The 22866-nt window shown below is 45.1% G+C and overlaps 1 protein-coding gene across 1 annotated transcript in view; it reads left to right on the forward strand.

Moving 5' to 3' along the window:
• The window catches only part of LOC121275628 (adenylate cyclase type 1-like), a 440566-nt gene that overhangs the window by 317671 nt on the left and 100029 nt on the right, over positions 1 to 22866 (forward strand). The window contains exon 12 of the mRNA XM_041183119.1: positions 22103 to 22192. Coding sequence (XP_041039053.1) covers positions 22103 to 22192 — 90 coding nt within the window. The remainder of the gene's footprint in view (positions 1 to 22102; positions 22193 to 22866) is intronic.

Below are 22866 nucleotides of genomic sequence, written 5' to 3' on the forward strand. Positions count from 1 at the left end.
AAATTTCCAGAGCCTGTGTTATGTATGCTCCATCCATTGTACCAATGCTGTGGGTTGAACAATTGTGGATCAAACAGAATGCTGTTGAACACCTAAGAAAAGGCCCAGAACTTTATAGGGAAGCTTTTGTATAGCTGTGAGGAGCACAAGTGCTGCGTCTAACTCCACCAAAATACTGTGACCCACTGATGGCCTGTGTTTAACCTCTTTTGGAACTGGTTTCCCCTCAACACCCACCAGACCCCACCTACCAGCTCAATGGGACTGGTCAGTATACCCACCCTCCCACAACTGAACTGCAGCAGGGCACCCATTTGGCAACCACATCTTGCTGACTGCATTCAAATGAGACCTGGGCCTGAATTTTACGATTGCGAAGTGAGCGTGCAACAGTCCCAATCCTTCGTGAAATGGAGCGCAATGACATCGGCGGGCGGGCGCGTGTGGAAATCAGAAGTGTGCCGCCAAAAATCAAAGGGTCAATTAAGGCCAATTAAACAGCACGGAGCACTCGATCAAGCGGCCTTCACATTTTTCATGATTTCTATATCCAGAGTGGGATAAAAGGTGAACAGAATCTAGGCAAGGTGAATAGGTAGGAGTTTTGAATTGAGTTGGTTGGAGTTGTTCACAGATAGTGTCTGTCATTTTTTTGGTGTTCTGGAGAACTCATTGACTTGTCTGCATTTTCAGAGGCTCCCTGCCGAGAGATGGCTTCAACGCACAATCCTGTGCATTCATCTTTTAAAAACTGGGGATTATCTACTCTGCTGGAGGGACCTCCTCAGAAGAGGAGGAGAGGGGCAGAAGGGAGAGGAGGCCAGTTGACCGTGGGCAGCATCTCAGAGTGGGACCCGGGGTCAGGAGGTGAGCCAGAAGGGATGCAGGGCCAGCAGAAAATGCAACGAAGTGTCCAGAGAAGGCACCAGTAGGCAGACTCCACAGACAGACAGTCAGTAAAAGCAATGTGCGGTTCAGTGCCGCAGAAGGCTCTGCAACTCCAGGGAAACTGTCATCTCCGTATGCCAGATAATTGGTCCAGAGACCACCTCCAACTGTATAGCTGGCCAGCTTATGGCTTTTAAGGTTATCGTGGCCCTGAGCTTCTATATCTCAGGTTCTTTCCAGGGCTCAGTGGAGATCTATGTGGTGCCTCACTGCCCAAAGTCGGCTGCCCAAAGCTGCATTAAGCTGGTACCTGACATTCTGCTCTAAAGGATCAGTACCTTCATTCACTTCCAGACTGACAAAGCCAGCCAGGTGGAGTGAGCCAGAAGCTTTGCTGCAATGGCAGGGTTTCTGCACATCCAGGGAGCCACTGATGTGCCCAACAAGGCATCAAGAGGAGCCGGGTGCCTGGGTCAACAGAAAGGGCTTCCATTCCTTCAACATGCAGATAGTGTGTGACTACAATTGTCAAATTTTGCAGGCTTGCGCCAGGCGTTCTGGAGCCAGAAGCTGATGTGAGGATCCTTATGGGAGTCCAGGAGACCAAGGAGGCCTTCATTCTGAGAACTTTCAGTTAGGTTTCCAATGTAAAGGGTCAAGGAGATGGCAAGGGTAGCGCTACCTTAGTCATTCTTTAAAATTCATTCATTGGAGGTGGACTTCACTGGCTGGGCCAGCATTTAATGCCCAATCCTAGTTGCCCTTGAGAAGGTGGTGATGAGCTGCCTTCTTGAACCGCTGCAGTCCACGTGGTGTAGGTACATCCACAGTGCTGTTAGGAAGGGAATCCCAGGATTTTGACCTAACGATATTGAAGGAACGGCGATATATTTCCGAGTCAAAATGGTGAGTGACTTGGAGGGGAGCTTCTAGGTGGTGTTCTCATGTATCTGCTGCCCTTGTCCTTCTAGATGGCAGTGGTCATGGGTTTAGAAGGTGCTATCTAAGGAGCCTTGGTGAATTCCTGCTGTGTATTTGTAGATGGTACACACTATGGCTACGGTGCATCGGTGGTGGAGGGAGTGAATGTTTGTGGATATGGTGCTAATCAAGCAGGCTGCTTTGTTCTGGACAGCGTCAAGCTTCTTGAGTATTGTGGGAGTTGCACTTATCCAAGCAAGCGGGGAGTATTCCATCACACTCCTGATTTATGCCTTGCAGATGGTGGACAGGCTTTGAGGAGTCAGGAGGTGGGTTACTAGCTGAAGGATTCCTAGCCTTTGACCTGCTCTTGCAGCCAAAATATTTATATGGCTAATAAAAGTTCAATTTCTGATCAATGGTAACCACCAAGATATTGATAGTGGGGGATTCAGTGATGGTAATGCCATTGAATGACCATGGGCAATGGTTAGATTATCTCTTGTTGGAGATGGTCATTGCCTCACACTTATGTGGTGTGAATGTTATTTGTCTCTTGTCAGCCCAAGCCTGGACATTGCCTAGGTCTTGCTGCATTTGGACATGGACTGCTACAGCATTTGAGGAGTCATGAATGGGGCTGAACGTTGTACAGACATCAGCGAACATCCCCACTTCTACCCTCATGATGGAGGGAAGGTCATTGATGAAGCAGCTGAAGCTGGTTGGGCCGAGGACACTACCCTGAGGAACTCCTGCAGTGATGACCTAGAACTGAGATGACTGACCTCCAAAAACCACAACCATCTTCCTTTGTGTTAGGTATGACTCCTACCAGTGGAGCATTTTCCCCTGATTCCCATTGACTCCAGTTTTGCTGGGGCCCCTTGATGCCACACTCAGTCAAATGCGGCCTTGATGTCAAGGGCAGTCACTCTCACCTCACCTCCGGAGTTTAGCTATTTTGTCCATGTTTGAACCAAGGCTGTAATGAGGTCAGGAGCTGAGTGGCACCAGCAGAACCCAAACTGGGAGTCAGTGAGCAGGTTATTGCTAAGCAAATGCCACTTGATTCACCGTTGATGACCCTTTCCATGACTTGACTGGTGATGGAGAGCAGACTGATGGGGTGTTAATTGGCCGGATTGGATTTGCCCTGCTTTTTGTGTACAGGACATAGCTGGGCAATTTTCCAATGGCCAACTAGGTGCATGTGTTGTAGCTGTACTGGAACAGCTTGGCTAGGGGTGCGGCAATTTCTGGAGCACAAGTCTTTAGTGCCTTTGCCGGATATTGTCAAGGCCCATAGCCTTTGCAGTATCCAGTGCCTTCAGCCATTTCTTTATTTGTGGAGCCTCTTCCTCTAGTGAGTTGTTTAATTGTCTACCACCCTTCACAACTGATTGTGGCAGGACTGCAGAGCTTATATCTGATCCGTTGGTTGTGGGATTGCTTAGCTCTGTCCATCACTTGCTGCTTATGCTGTTTGGCATGCAAGTAGTCTTCTGTTATAGCTTCACCAGGTTGACACCTCATTTTTAGGCATGCCTGGTGCTGCTCCTGGCATGCCGTCTTGCACTCTTCAGAGAACCAGGGTTGATCCCCTGGCTTGATGGTAATGGTAGAGTGGGGAATGTGCTGAGCCATGAGGTTACAGTTTGTTTTCAAGTACAATTCTGCTGCTGCCAATGGTCCACAGCACCTCATGGATGCCCAGTTTTGAGTTGCTAGATCTATTTGAAATCTATCCCATTTAGTATGGCGGTACTGCCACACAAAACAATGGAGGGTATCCTCAATGTGAAGGTGGGACTTCATTTCCACAACAACTATGTGGTAGTCACTCCTACTGATACTGTAATGGACAGATGCATCTGCAGCAGGCAGGTTGATGAGGATGAGGTCAAGTATGTTTTTTCCTCTTGTTGGTTCCCTCACCATCTACTGCAGATTTAGTCGAGTAGCTATATCATTTATGTCTTGGCCAGCTTGCTCAGTAGTGGTGCTACTGAGCCACTCTTGGTGATGGACATAGAAGTCCCCCACCCAGAGTACATTCTGCGCCCTTGCCACCCTCAGTACTTCCTCCAAGCGGTGTTCAACATGGAGGAGTACTGATTCATTAGCTGAGGGAGGGTGGTACATGGTAATCGGAAGGAGGTTTCAGTGCCCATATTTGACCTGATGATGTCCAGAATCAATCTAGGCCTCTCAGGGCAACTCCCTCCCAACTGTATGCCACTATGCTGCCACCTCCGCTGGGTATGTCCTTCTCACCAGTAGGGCAGATGTTGATGGTGGTATCTGAGACATTATCTGTAAGATATGATTCCATGAGGATGACTATGTCAGGCTGTTGCTTGACTAGTCTGTGATACAGGTCTTCCAATTTTAGCAATAGGACCCAGATGTTAGGCAAGAGGACTTAGCAGGGTCGACAGGGCTGATTTTGCCGTCGTTGTTTCCGGTGCCTAGGTTGATGCTGAGTGGTCCATCTGGTTCATTCCTTTTGCCATGACTCAATGGGAAAGTACACTACAATATCAAACCCCACTGCTCCCCAATTTGCGTCAAATATAAAAATGTTTGGTCAAACCATCTAATTGTTTAATTTAGGTTAGCAGACTATGAGCAGCAGCCTTCTAACTTAAGAAGAAAATGACTGTTTATTGAACAAACTGTCTTAACCAGTGGCAAAAGAAATAAATATGAACTGCTAATTTCTAACTCTATAACCTAAACCCTAATCCTTCTTAAATACCTACACACACAAATCAAGACACATAAGACACACAAAAAACATGGATTTTAAGTGTGGGATAAAATAATTCAATAGCACCAATTCTGGAGTGCAGGATTCAATGGGTTGATTTTGAGCAATGTCTTCCAAGTTCCTATCAGTTCTTTATTGATGACACAAAGTGGTCTTCCCAGCACTTTCAGTCTTTAGTTCGCTGGTTGACACTGTTCAATGTCAAGGAGGAGCCAATTAAAATGTTATTGCCAAGCAGTTCCCCGTTAGACCAGACTCCTCCTTGGCACCATCCTGTCTTTCATGGCACATTCTGTTCCAGGACAGCAACATTGTACATATCCCTCACACTGTTCCACTAGCCATGTCTTTCAAACTGCAGCCATTGTAATTTTAATCCACAGTCCAACAGAAATAAAAATATATGTTATTTACGCTTTTTTGAGGCTTTGTAGCAGTTTGATACAACCGAGTGGCTTGCTTGGCCATTTTTTTTTCAGAGGGCATTTAAGAGTCAACCTCATTGCTGTGGGTCTGGAGTAACATGTGGTGAAGGATGGCAGAGTTCCTTCTCTAAGGGACATTAATGATGGGTTTTTACAACAATCAACAATGGTTTCATTAGACTTTTAATTCCAGATTTTTATTGAATTCAAATTCCATGAACTTGGGTCCCCAGAACATTACCCTGGGTCTCTGGATTACTAGTCCAGTGACAATACCACTGTGCCATCGCCTCATCTTTCCTGATGAGACAATCTGTCACCCTTATGTCAAGGTCCAGCCAATAAATTTTGCATCCTTTTCTCTGTGTGACATGCGATTCTCAGGCCTATTCCTTTCCAAATCATGAAGCACATTAACGCCATTGCAGGCATGCCAAGGAAATATAAATCACCCATGCCAACCCCTCTTGTGATCATAGTGACTTAAAGCTCCATTTGCAAATGCTATGTCTGGGTGCACCACCCCCGCCACCCCTCCCCATCGCTGGCAGCTGGATTGGAGGCAGCCTGCTGACTCTGATGCCCTGCCAGCCTTGGTGGCCATATTTTAATGAGCAGAGCCTGTGCAGGTGCCACATGGGCAAGAGAGCTCCGCACCGTGGCTGGGCACTCCTCAGTCACCATGATCTCATCAGATGGGATGGCCACTGGCAGTGGCACAGAGGAGCTGCTGCCATCATCCACATCACCCTGAAAGAAACTTGCAGATGCAAGCTGCAGCTCGTCTGCCAACATGAGGCTGGTTTGACCCTCCCTGCTCAGCATTGATGGATGGGCAGCTAGCAGAGCTCCTAGGTGCCTCATCCATCTCTCACATTGGCACTGACCTGCTGAGGTCAATGCCATGTGTGGGCTTGCAGGCCTGAATGCAACCCCAGAAACCCCTGATTGTGTTCCAGGAGCTGCATCTCCATGAGAGTTGCCACTCTCTCTATGGAGGAAGCTGTTCATTCAGAGCTCTGACTCAAAACAGTGGTCAAGTCCTGCATGGACCTATCCAAGACAGAGACCATGACACACAGGCTCTCAGGGTTCGCTGCCAGATCTTTCCGTGCATCCGACTGGATGCCCACCATCTGCTGCCTGATGGACAACTCCAGAGACACATCATCGGCTTCAGACTCAGCATCATACTGTCCTCCGACAATCCTTCGGTTGCGGGTGGACTCTCTGTCTCTGCTAGCTCCTCAGGTGAGTATGATATGCCCTCACCACTGTGCAGTACCATCTGATCTGACACCCTAATGCTCATTGATGTTCCTGTGCCTTGCTGGTGCTTGGTGTGGAGGGAGGATGTGATGCGGGTGCATGTGTGACCAGCTCCTCCTCGGGGATCAAGGGCAGGTCCTCAGGGTCTGCTTAGCGTCATGTGGATGGCACATCCGAGGGAGGAAGAGAAAATGTCAGTAGCCAACATCATTTTGAAGTCACGTTGCATGCACTCTGGTTGCTTCTCACAATGGACAAGTGCCTTCCAGAGGCATTGGGAATGGATAAGCAACAGGGACTTTTGGTTTAAACATCTCATTCCAAATGCCTTATATCTCTTATACAGCCCCCCAGTTTCTTTCCTGTCACTGGACTCTTACCTTCCTCCTTCCCCTGCCTCTCCCAGACCTGTGGACCTGGCTGCATGCTTGCAGGCCGTCTCCAGAGCTTCCTCCTTCACCTGTGTCAAAATCAGGAGGTTGAGCACACCTCCACCCACTGGTCCTCATGCCTGGGGTATTATGACTCCTCTTCTGTAAGGATGAAAGTTCTTTCATGAGTCCCTCCTCTACATGCCAGACCAAAGCAGCCTCTCTCGAAGAAAAACAGGTGCAGGTGCCCATCACAATGGCACGCCTGACCCATGCATACATCCAAGCCAACCAGGCACATTTTTTCACCTCTCAAAGCTATTTGGCACTCTGCATTTCATACATGTGAGTACTAACAAGTCCTGCCACCACTAAGACATCTATACACAGTTGCAAGTGGACTCAGTACTCACCCTGGCAGAGAACAAAAGGTCATTGAACCTTTTCCTGCACTGGAGGCAAGTGTGGGGCACAACATTATGCCTGTTCACCTGGGCAGCCGCCTCCATCCACACCTTCTTCTGCCTCCAAAAGAAAAGGTAGGCATTCAGGGAGTAGTGAGCCCATGGGCATTGCCGCCCTTCCCCTCCACCACCACCACCAGCACCACCACCCCCCCACCCCCAACAGGCCCATTGGATCCGGCGTCCGCCTGCTCCCACTCCCGCCAGTCTCAATGCATTTCACACTGGCCATTAATTAGCCAGCTAGCATGACATTGGGGTCAGGAGCCAATTGTGGTTGGAAGCAGATATCACATCGACTCCTGGGCTGCCAATCACGCTCCCGTGCCAAGTGTGAAATTCAGGCCCTAAAACCCAACATTTGGTCAGGTGTCCCAAAGCTCACTTCTGGCATAGCTGCGGTTCAGGCAGAAATCAAATGCCCCCTCCATTGGTAGAAGACATGCTCATCGAATATTAAAAGTGTGAAGTACTGATTTGATTCTTACTTTTTCTTGGTAATGATGTTCAATTTACAGTATGTCAGTGATTGGAACGTAGCACTTGCTACCACAAGAATGGGTGAATAGCGTGGATGCAGTTAAAGGGAAATTTGATAGGTGCATGAGGGAGGACAGATCAGAAGGGTATGTTGATGAGGTTGGGAAGTAAGGGGGGATAATGCTCGCATGCAGCATAATCACTGGCATTGACCTGTTGGGTTAAATAACCTGTTTCTCTGCTGTGAATGCTGTGAACTGTCAGACAAATGAGATTCTACAGCCAGTCATTTACTGTACTAAGTTACCACAGGCATCTTAAGAAATCCTGTTGAGACAATCATCTGTGACATCTCTGCATGACACACATGCAAATGTCACAGTGATAGAGGCTCAGCCTAAGTGCTAGCTTCACTTGCAATTGTGATTGAAAGGGAAAAATATTTACTCATATTGGACGGAAAAAAAGAGAAAATTCACTTTGTTGGGACCAACAGGAGAACAATAATTTATCTTTCGACAGAACAATCATCTGTTCTGTCGAAGGGTCGTGAGAACTCGAAACGTCAATTCTTTTCTTCTCCGCCGATGCTGCCAGACCTGCTGAGGTTTTCCAGGTAATTCTGTTTTTGTTTTGTATTTCCAGCATCCGCAGTTTTTTTGTTTTTATAATAATTTATCTTATTGGGTAGAGGCAACAACAAATAAACTCCAAGTTTATTTTTTTCTAAGTAGATTGACTACTGGACTGTTGGGGATTGATGAGATAAAGGAGAAAGGGAATAATTATCACATCTCCAACAAGAGAGCATCTCCAACAAGAGAGAATCCAACCATCGCCCCTTGATGTTCAATGGCATTACCATCACTGAACCCCCCCACTATCAACATCCTGGGGGTTACCATTGACCAGAAACTGAACTGGACTAGCCATATAAATGCTATGGCTACAAGAGTAGGTCAGAGGCTAGGAATCGTGCGATGAGTAATCCCACCACCTGACTCCCCAAAGCCTGTCCACCATCTACAAGCACAGGTCAGGAGTGTGATGGAATACTCCCCATTTGCCTGGATGAGTGCTGCTCCCACAACACCCAAGAAGATTGACACCGTCCAGCACAAAGCCACAAACATTCACTCCCTCTCCCACCGACACACAGTAGCAGCAGTGTGTACCATCTACAAGATGCACTGAAAAAAATTCACCAAGGCTCCTTTGACAGCACCTTCCAAACTCACGACCGCTACCATCTAAAAGGACAAGGGCAGCAGATAGATTGGAACACCACCACCTGGAAAATCCCCTCCAAGCCATTCACCATTCTGACTTGGAAATACATTGCTGTTTCTTCACTGCCGCTGAGTCAAAATCCTGGAACTCCATTCCTAACAGCACTTTGGGTGTACCTACACCACATGGACCACAACGGTTCAAGAAGGCAGCTCATCACCACCTTCTGAAAGGCAACTGGGGATGGGCAATAAATGCTGGCCCAGCCAGGGAAGTTCGCCTCCCATGAATGAACAATAACCTGAACGTAATTGAGAATGAATGATAGATAATTAAGATTTGGGAGAAGGATATGCCAAGCATTATTTAAACCAAGCAAACACATATAGATCATTGTAACTGAAAACTTTATTTAAATTCCAAGGCCAGAATTTTACGGCCCCATCGCAGCCATTCGAAACTCCATTGACTTCGACGAAACTGTAAAATCCCACTGTCATAAAATTACACCCCAAGATTCAGATTTTTCCCTGTCATGGAACGGCTATTGAGAAAGCACCAAACTTTCCTTTCACCCATTAGTATAACTCCTCCTGGAATTATAGACTAGAACAACTGGATGGGCAAAGGTAGCATGGATGATGAATTCATAGAATGTTTTCAGGATAATTTCTTAGATCAGCACATTCTGGAGCCAACCAGGGAGCAGGCTACACAGCAACTGGTATTGTGCTATGAGATAGGATTAATTAATGTGAAGGCGCCCCTCGGTAGCAGTGATCATAATATGATTGGATTGTATTTTCAGTTTGAGGGAGAGAAGACTGGGTCTGACGCTAATAATTTAAACTTAAATAAGGGCAATTACGAGGGTATGAAAGCAGAGCTAGCCAAAGTGAACTGGCAATTTAGGTTAAGGAAAAGGTCAACAGAGATCCAGTGGTAGACATTTAAGGAGGTATTTCAGAATACACAAAATAGATACTTTCCAATGAGAAAGAAAAATTCCAAGTGGAGGATCCGCTATCTGTGGTTAACTAAAAAAGTGAAAGATAGTATCAAACTTAAAGAAAAAGCATATAATTGGCAAGGATGGGTGGCAGGTCAGAAGATTGGACAGAATATAAAAAACAGCAAAGAATGACTAATAGATTAATCAAGGAGGGAAAAATTAGAGTACAAGAGAAAGCTAGCTAGAAATATTGGCCTGAATCTTCTGGTCGGCGTGCAGGAGCAGGCCCCGCTCACCGACGCGTAAAATGACGCATGGTGACATCGGGCATGCGTTCCGCCATCACCATGTGTCATTCCGATCTTTTTTTCGGCTGCACACCCGCTGAACTGTCAAAGGCCTATTAAGGCCATTTAACAGCTAGTTAAACTAGTTGTCTGGACTGCCTGTCCAATCTTAAAGTTGGCGGGCAGGCGAAGACCCCAGGCGGCCTTTGCACTTATCATGAAACCTCATCCACCTTAATTGGCCCACACACGTAAAATGGCAGCCACATAGCCGATCGCGGATGGAAATCGGCTGCAAGGCCACCCGTGCCTGCTCCTGCTCAGCACCCCGGACGGGGAGAACATTCTCCCCATAAAGATGGATAGTAATAGTTTCCAGATATTTAAAAAAGAAAAGAGTTAACAAAGTGAGCATTGGTCCTATGGAAAGATATGTCTAGGGAATTAGTAATGGAAACTAAGGAGATGACAGATGAATAGGTATTTTGTGTTGGTCTTCATGGTAGAGGATACAAGTAACATGCCAGAAATAGCTGTAATCAGGAAATGGAAGGGAGGGAGGAACTCAAGAAAATTATAATCACCAGGGAAGTGGTACTTAGCAAATTGTTTGAACTGTTGGGTTAACAAGTTGTCAGGTCCTGATAGATTTAATCCTAGGGTCTTATAAGAAGTGGCCTGTGAGATAGTTGATGCATTGGTTTTAATTTTCCAAAATTCCCTAGATTCAGGGAAGGTTCCATTAGAATAGAAAATAGCTAATGTAACTCCTTTATTCAAAAAGGGAGGGAGACAGAAATCAGGAAGCTATAGGCCAGTTAGTTTAACATCTGTCATGTTAGAAGCTGTTATTAAGGAGGTAAACAGGGCACTTAGATAAATTCAAGGTAATCAGGCAGAGTCAACATAACTTTGTGAAAGGGAAATCCTGTTTAACAAATTTATTGGAGTTCTTTGAGGAAGTAACGTGCTGTGGATAAAGGGGAACAAGTGGATGTGCTGTATTTAGATTTTCAAAAGATGGTTGATAAAGTGCCTCAGCAAAGATTATTGTGGAAAATAAAAGCTCATGGTGTAAGAGGTAACATATTGGCATGGATAGAAGATTGGCTCACTAAAATGAAATAGAGAGTAGGCATAAATGGCTCATTTTCTGGTTGGCAGGATGTGACTGGTGTTGTGAAACAGGAATCAATGCTGGGGCCTCAACTCTTTACAATTTATATAAATGATTTGGATGAAGGGATCGATGGTATGGTTGCTAAATTTGCTGATGACTCAAAAGTAGGTAGGAAAGCAAGTTGTGAAGAGGATGTAAAGAAGTTACAAAATGACATAGATAGGTTAAGTAAGTGGACAGCGATCTGACAAATAGAGTATAATGTAGGAAAATGTGAGATTGTCCATTTTGGAGGGCAAATAAAAAAGAAGCCTTTTATCTAAACGGTGAGAAATTGCAGGGATGCAGAGGGAAATGGGTGTCCTAGTGCATGAATCACAGAAGGTTAGTATGCAGCAAGTAATTAGGAAAGCTAATAGAATGCTACCATTTATTGCAAGGGGAATTGAATACAAGAATAGGGAAGTCATGCTTCAGTTATGTTGGGCATTGCTGAGACTGGATCTGGAGTGCTGTGCACAATATTAGTCTCCTTATTTAAGTAAAGATGTTAATGCATTAGAAGCAGTTCAGAGAACGTTTACTAGAGACCTGGAATGGATGGGTTGTCTTATGAGGAAAGGCTGGACAGGCTCGGCTTGTATCCACTGGAGTTTAGAAGAGTAAGAGGTGACTTGATCGAAACCTATAAGATCTTGGGGGGACTTGACAGGGTGAATGTAGAAAGGATATTTCCTCTTGTGGGAGACTCTAGAACTAGGGGGTCACTGTTTCAAAATAAGGGGTTGCCCTTTTAGGACGGAGATGAGGACTTTTTTTTTCTCTCGGAGGGTTGTGAGACTTTGGAATTCTGTTCCTCAAAAGGTGGTTGAAGCAAAGTCCTTGAATATCTTTAAGGCAGAGGTAGATAGATTCTTGACAAGCAAGGGGTTGAAAGGTTATCATGGCCAGGCATGAATATGAGGTTAAAATCAGATCAGCCGTGACCTTATTGAATGGCGGAGCATGCTTAAGGGGCCAAGTGGCCTACTCCTGCTCCTAATTTGTGTGTTCATATGTTTGTATGTTCTGGGTCTAGCCCAAAATTTATCACACCTTCATTATATTTCTGGTGGCATCCTGGCAGTCTTAGAATCCTCTATAGGCACTCTTTCTTCAGTGCTGCCAGAGCTCCTAGTAGGGACAAGGCAGCCATTTTGCATCAGTACAGTGTGGCTTCCTGGAATGTCTTCAGTTGGTACCTCTTCAGGGCATTATTTTAAAAAAAAACTCATTCACAGGATGTGGGTACCTCTGGCAAGACCAGTATCTATTGTACAACCTTAATCGCCCTTGAGAAGGTAGTAAGCTGCCTTTTTCAAAACAAACTAAGTAGCTGGCTGGGCTATTTCACGAGTCAACCACATTGCTGTGAGTCTGCAAGATTGGGTAAAGGTAACAGATAAATGTTCCTAAGGACATTATTGAACTAGTGAGTTTTTACAACAATCCTGAAGTTTTATAGCTAGCTTTTTATTCCAGCTCTATTTAATTAATTGAATTTGAATTCCCCAGGTGCTATGGTGGGATTTGAGCTCATAGGCTTCTGGCTTATTAACCCATTAACTTACCCAGCATGCTACCACATTTCTTAATTTTAATAGCTCAGAAACTTTTAAAGTGATGTTTCATCATGCTCTCTGTGATTTCCTTAAGTGAAGTATAGTATTTCTGTGCCAATCCTTCTGACACAGCAGTGCTTGATAGGTGCATATATGATGGGTCTGATTGTTTCTTCTCCCTGGCACCAGCTTTCTCATTAAGGAAGACACTTACACAAAGAGAAAAGGAGGATGTGTTAGCATTAGGTATGCAGCTACTGGCTCCACATACAGTATAAAGGCAACACAATGCCTTACAGTAGAGAGACAGATGTGGGCTGCCAATAGTTGCTGATTGTTTTGCTAGAACCTAACACTCAAATCAATTTGAAGTGAACATCTGGATGAAGCCCTCAATTGTCTTCATCTCAATTGTGCAAGGGACTACTGTTCAATTCTGGTGCTGATTCTTTTTTTAAAGATTATGGCCAGTCCATTCCCAGAAAATAAAGCAAACAGATGTCTACAGCATTAGTAATGTTACAGACAGGGGAGAGAGGCAATCCTGAACTACTTGCTTTTCTCTCCATCTGTCAATAAGCAGAGATTTTTTATTTTTGATTGCTTTCCGATAGGTTGTCGTGTGTTTTCCCCGTCTGTTTGTGAGGTCAATTTTAAAAGTGACATGCAGCAAACTCTCTTTCGGGTTAAATCAGAAGTATAGTTCGTTCACCTTTTAAATCCAGGAAATAATTGCAACTACACACACACACACACACACACACACACACACACACACACACACACACACACACACACACACACACACACACACGAAGGAGGAGTTTTTACAACTATGAATAACTTAAAGGAAAAGAACCACAGATATGGATATCAGTTCAGATGATTGCCAGAGTACAGAAATTCAGAGTCCAATGAGGGTTCCTTCATGGAGGAGTTACAGTTCAGGCCCGTTTAGAAAGCTGAAGCAGGAGTGGCAGAATTTCTTTAAAGTTAATAGCAATGCAGCAAGATGAGGTTGCTATGCAGAGACTTGGTCTGTTCAGCAGGCAATGGCAGAATCTTTCAGAGAGACAGGCTTTGAGGAGGCTTAGACTTGATGCGGGTTGTTGGTCAGCCTTGAATCTTGCTGTGGTTTGCAGGCTGGAGGTTAATCAGCAGACTGAGTTGCGAGTCTGTAAATGTAATACTAAAACTTTCCAAGTGCCAAAAGCTTAGTCATGTGCTGTTGCCCATTAATGAGTCAGGGGGAGACAGTGGTGTGGTGGTAATATCACTGGGCTAGTAACCCAGAGGCCCAGGCTAATGCTCAAGTCCTACCACAGCAGCTGCTGGAATTTAAGTTCAATTAATAAACCTAGGATATAAAGTTGGTCTCAGTAATGGTGCCATGAAGCTATCATTGATTACTGTGAAAACCCATCTGGCTCACGAACTTCCTTTGGGAAGGCAATTTGCCATGCCTACTTAATCTGGCCTACATTTGACTCTAAACCTACAACAACGTGGTTGACCAATAATTGGCCTCTGAAATGGTCTAGCAAGCTACTCAATTCAAGGCCAATTAGGGATGAGCAACAAATGCTCACCTTGCCTGTGACACACACATCCCATGAAAGAATAAAGAAAAAAATGTTGCAGGCTAATAAGCAGTTTCTCTGCCTCTGGTCAAAATCCATTGTTCATCTTAGAACATAAATGGTGAATATTAGTGCCTCTGCAGGTATAATATATTTTGATGGATATCCCTTTGTAATAGAGCCAGGCTGGGGAGACTGATTGTCTTCTGGTCCCTGGTTTCCTTGATTGTAGTGTGTCCACACAATGAGAGGTGTGAGATGCCAAAAGGATTAGGGTCGAGCAGTTCTGTAACTGCTGTTGGAAATTTCCATGAACTGTAGCCAACTTGTGAATCATGTGACCTATGGCAGCCATCTTTTGGTTCAGCAAAGTCCACTTTCTAAATAAACAAAAAAGTAAGGTTTGATTTAAACAGTTTATGATCTCTATTGTGTCTTAGTGCCGTAACAGTAATGATAACAAAGTATGGCCATGAGCTCAGTCTCCATTACTCCTGGAATTGAGAACACTAAAGAAGTCTTTGTGTGAGTGAACAAGTTTTGCCAGTGGAAGGAAGCCTTGTCTTTCAGGCAACAAATTGGAGTTGCACATGTGCTGATATATTGGTAAATGCTGAGACCAGTTTTTTCCAGATTTCATAGCTGATGGGCTACTGTTTTATGGGCTGAGTGCATAGTGCAGGTATAGTACAAACATTCCCTTCCTTGTAGTGGATCCTATTTACTGAAGCTGACATTGGTATCCTTCCTAATTGCTGACAACATTTCTGTCTACTTAGTGATTTATAGATGTGGAATCCTGCCTTCACTCTGTTCACTACCTTCACTCGCTGTACCATTGATGGCCATGCCTTCAGTGGAATTCCCTCCCTAAAGCTCTCTAACTCTCTGCCCCTCTTTCTTCCTTTAAGGTATTCCGTAAAACATACCTCTTTAACCATGTTTTTGGTTATCTGCTCTAATATCCCCTTATGTGGCTCTGTGTCATGTTTTGTTTTAGAATTCTCTGTGAAGCAACTTGGAGCATTTTATGCATTAAAAGCATTGTATAAGTGCAAGTTGTTTTGTTGGTGGTGTTGTCTTTGTTGATAAGTCATACTTGCTGCACAGTTGTTCTTTAGGAAGGATCTCAATGCCTTAAGTTTGGCTACTTGCCTGGGTGCTACATTATGCAGCCTACCTTCTGTGCAAATGATAGTTCCTGCAGCTCCTAAACAATTTCCCTGGCAAAATAGTCATCCTTCACCAAAACCTATAGTACCTCTTTAAGTGCAAGAGACCTTTAAGAGCAGCTGCACTGTTGTTTCTACGTCCCCATGTCTTGGATTTGGGGTTTAGATAGGGTTTCTTCAGGGTTTGCCTGTCTCCCTAAGAATGCTTCCTGTTAAGTCATAAAACAACACTCTTGTTTACTTACAGATCTATGCGCATGTCAGCACTCTACACAAGGTTGTATTTCTGCTTCCCACTAGATCTCAGTCTCTTAGTACAAGTACACAGCACAGTACAAGTAAATCTTAGTCACCTGATATAAATAATTGAGAGGGGGCTGGGGGTGGAGGCAGAGGCAGTGTCACAGGGCAGAATCTTCTGTTTGGTGAGTGAAGGGCAGGGCCCGCTCACTGACATGTAAAATGAACTGAGGTGTCTTCGGGCATGTGTCCTGCCGTCACCCCGCGTCATTTAAATTTTCAGTTTGACGGACGTGCAGCCGATTTGGCTGTGCGCCCACTGAACTGTCAAAGGCCTATTTAGGCCATTAAATAAGTAATTAACATGATTAATGGACCTGCCCATTCAAACTTAAGGCTGGCGGGCAGGCTGGGAGCCCAGGCGGGCTTCTGAAAAAACATAAAACCTCATCCACCGCCGGGATGAGGTTTCATGAGGGTATTAAATGTTTTTTTAAATGTTTAAATAAAATAAATTGACATATCCCAGCTCATGTGACAGTGGCACATGAGTGGACATGTCATTAATTTTTTTCCCCTTCTTTATTGAACCTTTCAAGCCTAAGCCGATCTCCCTGAGGCAGCACTTAGCCACAGGAGATCTGTGCGCTCTTTCACGTGCATGCACGAAAGAGCGCATCCTGACTCAGGGAATTTCACCCCCGCTCGCATATGGAGCGCATAGTGCTTCCTGGCAGAGTCACACTGGATGGGCCTTAATTGGTTCGTCCATTTAAGATGGTGGTGCGCCCCAAGCGGATCACCCCAATTGGGAACCTGCCCGCTTCTGCAAAACCCCCCCAACAGGGGGAAGATCCTCCCCTTAGTAATATTGGCACTGGGCTGGTAATCCAGAGACCCAAGGAAATGCTCTGGGGACTTGGGTTTGAATCCAGCCACGGCAGATGTTGAAATTTGAATTCAATAAAAATCTGGAATTAAAAGTCTAATGATGACCATGAAACTATTGTCATAAAAAAGCCATCTGGTTAATTAATGCCCTTCAGGGAAGGAAATCTGTTTACCTGGCCTGCATGTGACTCAAGATGCACAATAATGTGGGTGACTCTTTAAATGTCTTCTGAAATGACCTAGCAAACCACTCTGTTGTAACAAACCACTAAAAAGTCAATAAAAAGGAATGAACCAGGCGGAACGCCCAGCATTGACCTAGTACCAGAAACGACAATGGCAAACTTAGCCCTGCTGACCCTGCAAAGTTCTCTTTACTATCATTTGGGAGCTAATGCCAAAATTGGGAGAGCTATCTCACAAAATAGTCAAGCAACAACCTGACATAGTCATACTCACAGAATCATAACTTACAGATCATGTCCCAGACTCCACCATCACCATCCTGTATGTCCTGCCCCACTGGAAGGACAGACCCAGCAAAGCTGGCAGCACAGTGGTATACAGTCAGGAGGGAGTTGCCCTGGGACTGCTCAACATCGACTCCAGACCCCATGAAGTCTCATGGCATCAGGTCAAACATGGGCAAACATCCTGCTGATTACCACGTACTACGTTCCCTCAGCTGATGAGTCAGTGCTCCTCCAAGTTGAACACAGCTTGGGGGAAAAACTGAGGGTGGCAAAGGCGCAGAATGTACACTGGGTGGGGGACTTCAATGTCTATCACTAAGTGGCTTGGTAGCACCACTACTGGCCGAGCTGGCCAAGTCCTACATGATGTAGCTGCTAGACTGGGTCTGCAGCAGGCAGCGAGGGAACCAACAAGAGGGAAAAATATACTTGACCAAAGCCTCACCAACCTGCCTGCTGCAGATGCACCTGTCCATGACTGCATTGGTCAGCGTTGACCACTGCACAATCCTGGTGAAGATGAAGTCCAGTCTTCACATTGAGGATATGCTCCACCATGACACAAAAATTGATCATTGAGTTGATAGTGAAGAGGATAGCTGTTGTCTCCAGAATGAAATTAATGGTTTGGTTGAGTGGGCAGAAAAGTGGCAAATAGAATTCAATCCGGAAAAGTGTGATGTAATGCATTTGGAGAGGGCAAACAAAGCTAAGGAATACTCAGTAAACAGGAGGGTATTGAGAGGGGTTGGTGAAGTGAGAGACCTTGGAGTGCATGTGCACAGATCCCTAAAGGTGGCAGGACAGGTGAATAAGGTGGTAAAGAAAGCACATGGAATGTTCCCTTAATTGGAGAAGGTATAGAATACAAAAACAGGGACGTAATGATGAAAACATATAAAACACTGGTTCGGCCACAGCTGGAATTTTGAGTAAAGTTCACATTACAGGAAGAACATAATTGCTCTGGAGAGAGTACAGAGGAGATTTACAAGAATACTGCCAGGGCTTGAAAACTGCAGCTATGAAGAAATATTGGATAGGCTAGGGTTGTTTTCCTTAGAATAGAGGAGGCTGAGGGGTGACCTAATTGAGGTGTATAACATTTTGAGGGGCCTAGAGAGGGTAGGTAGCAAAGACTTGTTTCCCCTAGCTGAGGGGTCAATTAACAGGGAGCATAGATTTAACGTGACTTGTAGAAGGATTAGAGGGGGTGTGAGCAAAAAGGTTTTCATCCAGAGGGTGCTGGGCACATGGAATTCGCTGCCTAAATCAGTGGTTAAGGCTGAAACGCACAACTCATTTCAAAGATACTTGGGCCAGGATCTTTAGGTCGGCGAGCAGGGGGTGGGGCCCATTTGCCAACGCATAGAATGATGTGGGATGATGTCGGGTGGAACTCCTGACGTCACCCCGCTTCATTTCAATTTTCAGGTCAGCGGGGGCACAGCCGAATCAGCTGTATGCACGCCGACCTGCCAACAGCCAATTTAAAAAGTAATTAGACTGGTTAATGGACCTGCCCATCCAACTTTAAGGTTGGTGGGCAGGCCGGGAGCCCTGGCAGGCTTCAGAAAAAGCATGAAACCTCATCTGTGGACGGGATGAGGTTTCGTGTAGGTATTAAAAAACTTAATATAAGTGATGGACAGCGTCATATGAGGGGACATATCAGGGAAATCTTATTTTTGTGCATTGACCATTTTTGAATTTGGCGCTGATCTTCCTGAGGCAGCACTTAGCCTCAGGGAGATGAGTGCGCTCTTTCGTGCTTTTGCATGAAACAGCATGCTCCTAGCTAAGGGAATCCCCCTCCCCCCGCCCGCCCGCACAGGGAGCGCATAGCGCTTCCTGGTGGATGTTACGCTGGTGGGCCTTAATTGGCCCGCCCATGTAAAATGGCAGTATGTCCCCAATTGGGGGTGCCGATCAAAGGCGCGCCCACACATGCCCACTCCTGAACTTCCGCCCTAACGGGAGGAAAATTCTTCCCTTGGATCTGCATCTGAAGTGCTGTAACCTGCAATACTATGGACCAGGCATTGGAAAGTGGGATTAAAATGAGCGGCTAGTTTACTTCTAATCTTTTTCTGGCTGGCACAGACTTGATGGGCTAAATGGCCTCTTTCTGCACCGCAACGTTTCTATGGTTCTAACATGTGTGGCACTACCACCATGCTAAATGGGATAGGTTTCGAATAGACCGAGCAGCTCAAGACTGGGCATCTATGAGGCGCCATGGGCCATCAGCCACAGCAGAGTTGTACTCAAACACAATCTGTAACCTCATGACCTGGCATCTCCCCCACTCTACCATTACCATCAAGCCAGGGATCAACCCTGCTTCAATGAAAAGTGCAGGAGGGCTTGCCAGGAGCAGCACCAGGCATACCTAAAACTGAGGTGTTAACCTGGTGAAGCTAGAACACAGGGCTACTTGCACGCCAAACAGCAAATGATAGACAGGGCTAAGCAATCCCACAATCAGCAGATCAGATCTAAGCTCTGCAGTCCTGCCACATCCAGGTGGTGGACAATTAAACAACTCATTGGAGGAGGAAACTTCACAAATATCCCCATCCTCGATGATGGAGGAGCCCAGCACATAAGTGCAAAAGAGAATACTGAAGCACTTGCAACAATCTTCAGCCAGAAGTCCTGAGTGGATGATCCATCTTGGCCTCCTCCGGAGGTCCCCAGCATCACAGATGCCGGTCTTCAGCTAATTCGACTTACTCCACGTGATATCAAGAAATGGCTGAAGGCACTGGATGCTGCAAAGGCTATGGGCCCTGAGAATATTCCAGCAATAGTACAGAAAACTGGTTCTCCAGAACAAGCCACGCCCTTAGCCAAGCTGTTCCAGTACAGCTACAACACTGTCATCTACCCGGCTATGTGGAAAATTGTCCAGGTATGTCCTGTACATGAAAAACAGGACAAATCCAACCTGGCCAATTACCGCCCCAGTCTACTTTCCATCATCAGTAAAGTGATGAAACAGTTCTATCAAACCGCATTTGCTTAGCAATAACCTGCTCACTGACATTCAGTTTGGGTTCTGTTAGGGCCACTCAGCTCCTGACCTCATTACAGCCTTGGTTCAAACATGGAGAAAAGAGCAGAACTCCCGAGGTGAGGTGAGAGTGAATGCCCTTGACACCAAGGCCGCATTTGACCGAGTGTGGCATCAAGGAGCCCTAGCAAAACTGGAGTCAATGGGAACCGGGGAGAAAACTTTCCACTGGTTGGAGTCATACCTAGCACAAAGGAATATGGTTGTGGTTGTTGGAGGTCAGTCATTTCAGTTCCAGGACATCACTGCAGGAGTTCCTCAGGGTAGTGTCCTAGGTCCAACCATCTTCAGCTGCTTCATCAATGACCTGCCTTCCATCGTAAGGTCAGAAGTAGGAATGTTCACTGATGAGTGAACAATGTTCAGCACCATTCACATTCAGATACTGAAGAAATCCATGTCCAAATGCAGCATGACCTCGACAGTATCCAGGCTTCGGTTGATAGATGGCAAGTAACATTCGTGCCACACAAGTGGCCATCTCTAACCAGAGAGAATATAACCATTGTCCCTTGACATTCAAGGCATTACCATCACTGAATCCCCCACTATCAACATCCTGGGGGGTTACCATTGACCAGAACCTGAACTAGAGTAGCCATATAAATAATGTAGCTCCAAGAACAGATCAGAGGCTAGGAATCCTGTGGCGAGTAACTCACCTCCTGACTCCCGAAAGCCTGTCCACCATCTACAAGACACAAGTCAGGAGCATGATGGAATACTCCCCACTTGCCTGGATGAGTGCAGCTCCAACAACACTCAAGAAGCTTGACATCATCCAGGACAAAGCAGCCTGCTTGATTGGCACCCCATTCACAAATATTCACTCCCTCCACCATCGACACTTAGTGGTGGCAGAGTATACCATCTACAAGATGCACTGCAGGAATTCATCAATGCTCTTTTGACAGCACCTTCCAAACCCACAACTACAACTATCTATAAGGACAAGGGTAGCTGATAGATGGGGAACACCATCACCTGGAAGTTCCCCTCTTCGCCACTCACCATCCGGACTTGGAAATATATTGCTGCTTCTTCACTGTGGCTGGATCAAAATCCTGGAACTCCCTCCCTACCAGCACACTTGATGTACTTACACCACAGGGACTGCAATGGTTCAAGATAGCAGCTCACCACCGCCTTCTCAAGGGCAATTAAGGATAGGCAATGTAGCGTAAACAGCGAAGCCCACACCCTGTTAAATTATTATTTTTTTAAAATTGTTAATGTTGAATCCAGTGTGTTGGTCCAACAGTGGTCTAAATGTGAGTACAATTCATTTATTGGCTTGATTGCCAGAATGACCCTAATTAATAAACATTAATGGATTGTCGGTCATGGTGAGCAAGAGCTCATACTTCTTTTTAAAGATAGGAGTAATATCTCAGATAACATGCAATATTTTATTCTGCTGTGAAGTGACAACAGCATGTGTAACTGGTCTGTTCCTTCATGTCTGTGACATCCCAAGATTAATTAAAGTCTAATTTCCAATTGAGAAAATCTGATTTCAGATGTCAAATACAATTATATTTTTGAAGCTGAGGAAACTTTTTACCAAATTGAAATATTTGGCTTCCTTTGCCTTTAGGAATGATCCTGTGATCTTGTGTTTTCACCAGGGTATCACACTTAAAGGGAGTGTAGGTCAGAGAATCATGACCACACATTCTAGGTCCTACTTTCTATCAGTACTTCCTGAACTGTGCTGGAATCAGTGATCACAGTTTATAGCTTTTCTTGTGCTTTGCTCTTAAAATGTCCTAGAAAAAATTGCATTTCTGACAATTGAAGTATGATAAACACATCACCAAAGTAAGAATATTACATTTGAAATGTATTATAAGTCTCATTTAGTGAAATATAATCAATTACCTCTTTAGTGTTTTCCAGGGTGCCTGACAATACAAATTCGAACCATTATCTGCGTCTTCATAGTAATCTTAACTTATTCTGTGGCCCAGGGATGTGTGGTAAGCAAATACCAGGCTATTTTAATTATATCAAATGCATGTCTGCAGTGAAAATGGCATGAACATAGAATGGGTTGGCTTTTGGCAATGAATGAATGCAAACCCTGTTCTTAACTGAACAACTTCCCAGTTTTCTGTTTTTGTCATTTTAGGCTTGGGTACACATAACTTTCTTGAAAATGGCTGTTCTTAGTACATTATTTAATTATCCATCAATGGGACTCCATCCCAAGGGTTCAAAAACCTTTCCCATGCAGATTGAGAAGGGCTTAGGTTCAATCCCTAGTCAGAATTAAGTTTGCTAAACTCAGTCGGGGCTTTGGTAAAGTTAGTTTCGGTGCCTTTAGATTAAAAAAAGAGAATATCAGGCAGCATTGCTACCCCTAGTAGCTACTCAATATTCTTATTGTTGAGTAGATGAGGGAGAAATGTTGGCCAGGATACCGGGAGAAAGTGTTCTTATTGTTGAGTAGATGAGGGAGAAATGTTGGCCAGGATACCGGGAGAAAGTGGAACTGCACCTGTATGTGATGACAGAATCAGGTTCCAGTGTAATATCCCCACAAATGTTTGAAGCTTTAGAATGTGTGCTGACAGACAAGGCTCATGCATGAATAATGGCCAGCGGGACGAAGTTCTTCAGGAGAGCCCATGCAAGCGGGATTGAAACACAA

Source organism: Carcharodon carcharias, chromosome 3, assembly GCF_017639515.1.
Source record: "Carcharodon carcharias isolate sCarCar2 chromosome 3, sCarCar2.pri, whole genome shotgun sequence".
Lineage (NCBI taxonomy): Eukaryota > Metazoa > Chordata > Chondrichthyes > Lamniformes > Lamnidae > Carcharodon > Carcharodon carcharias.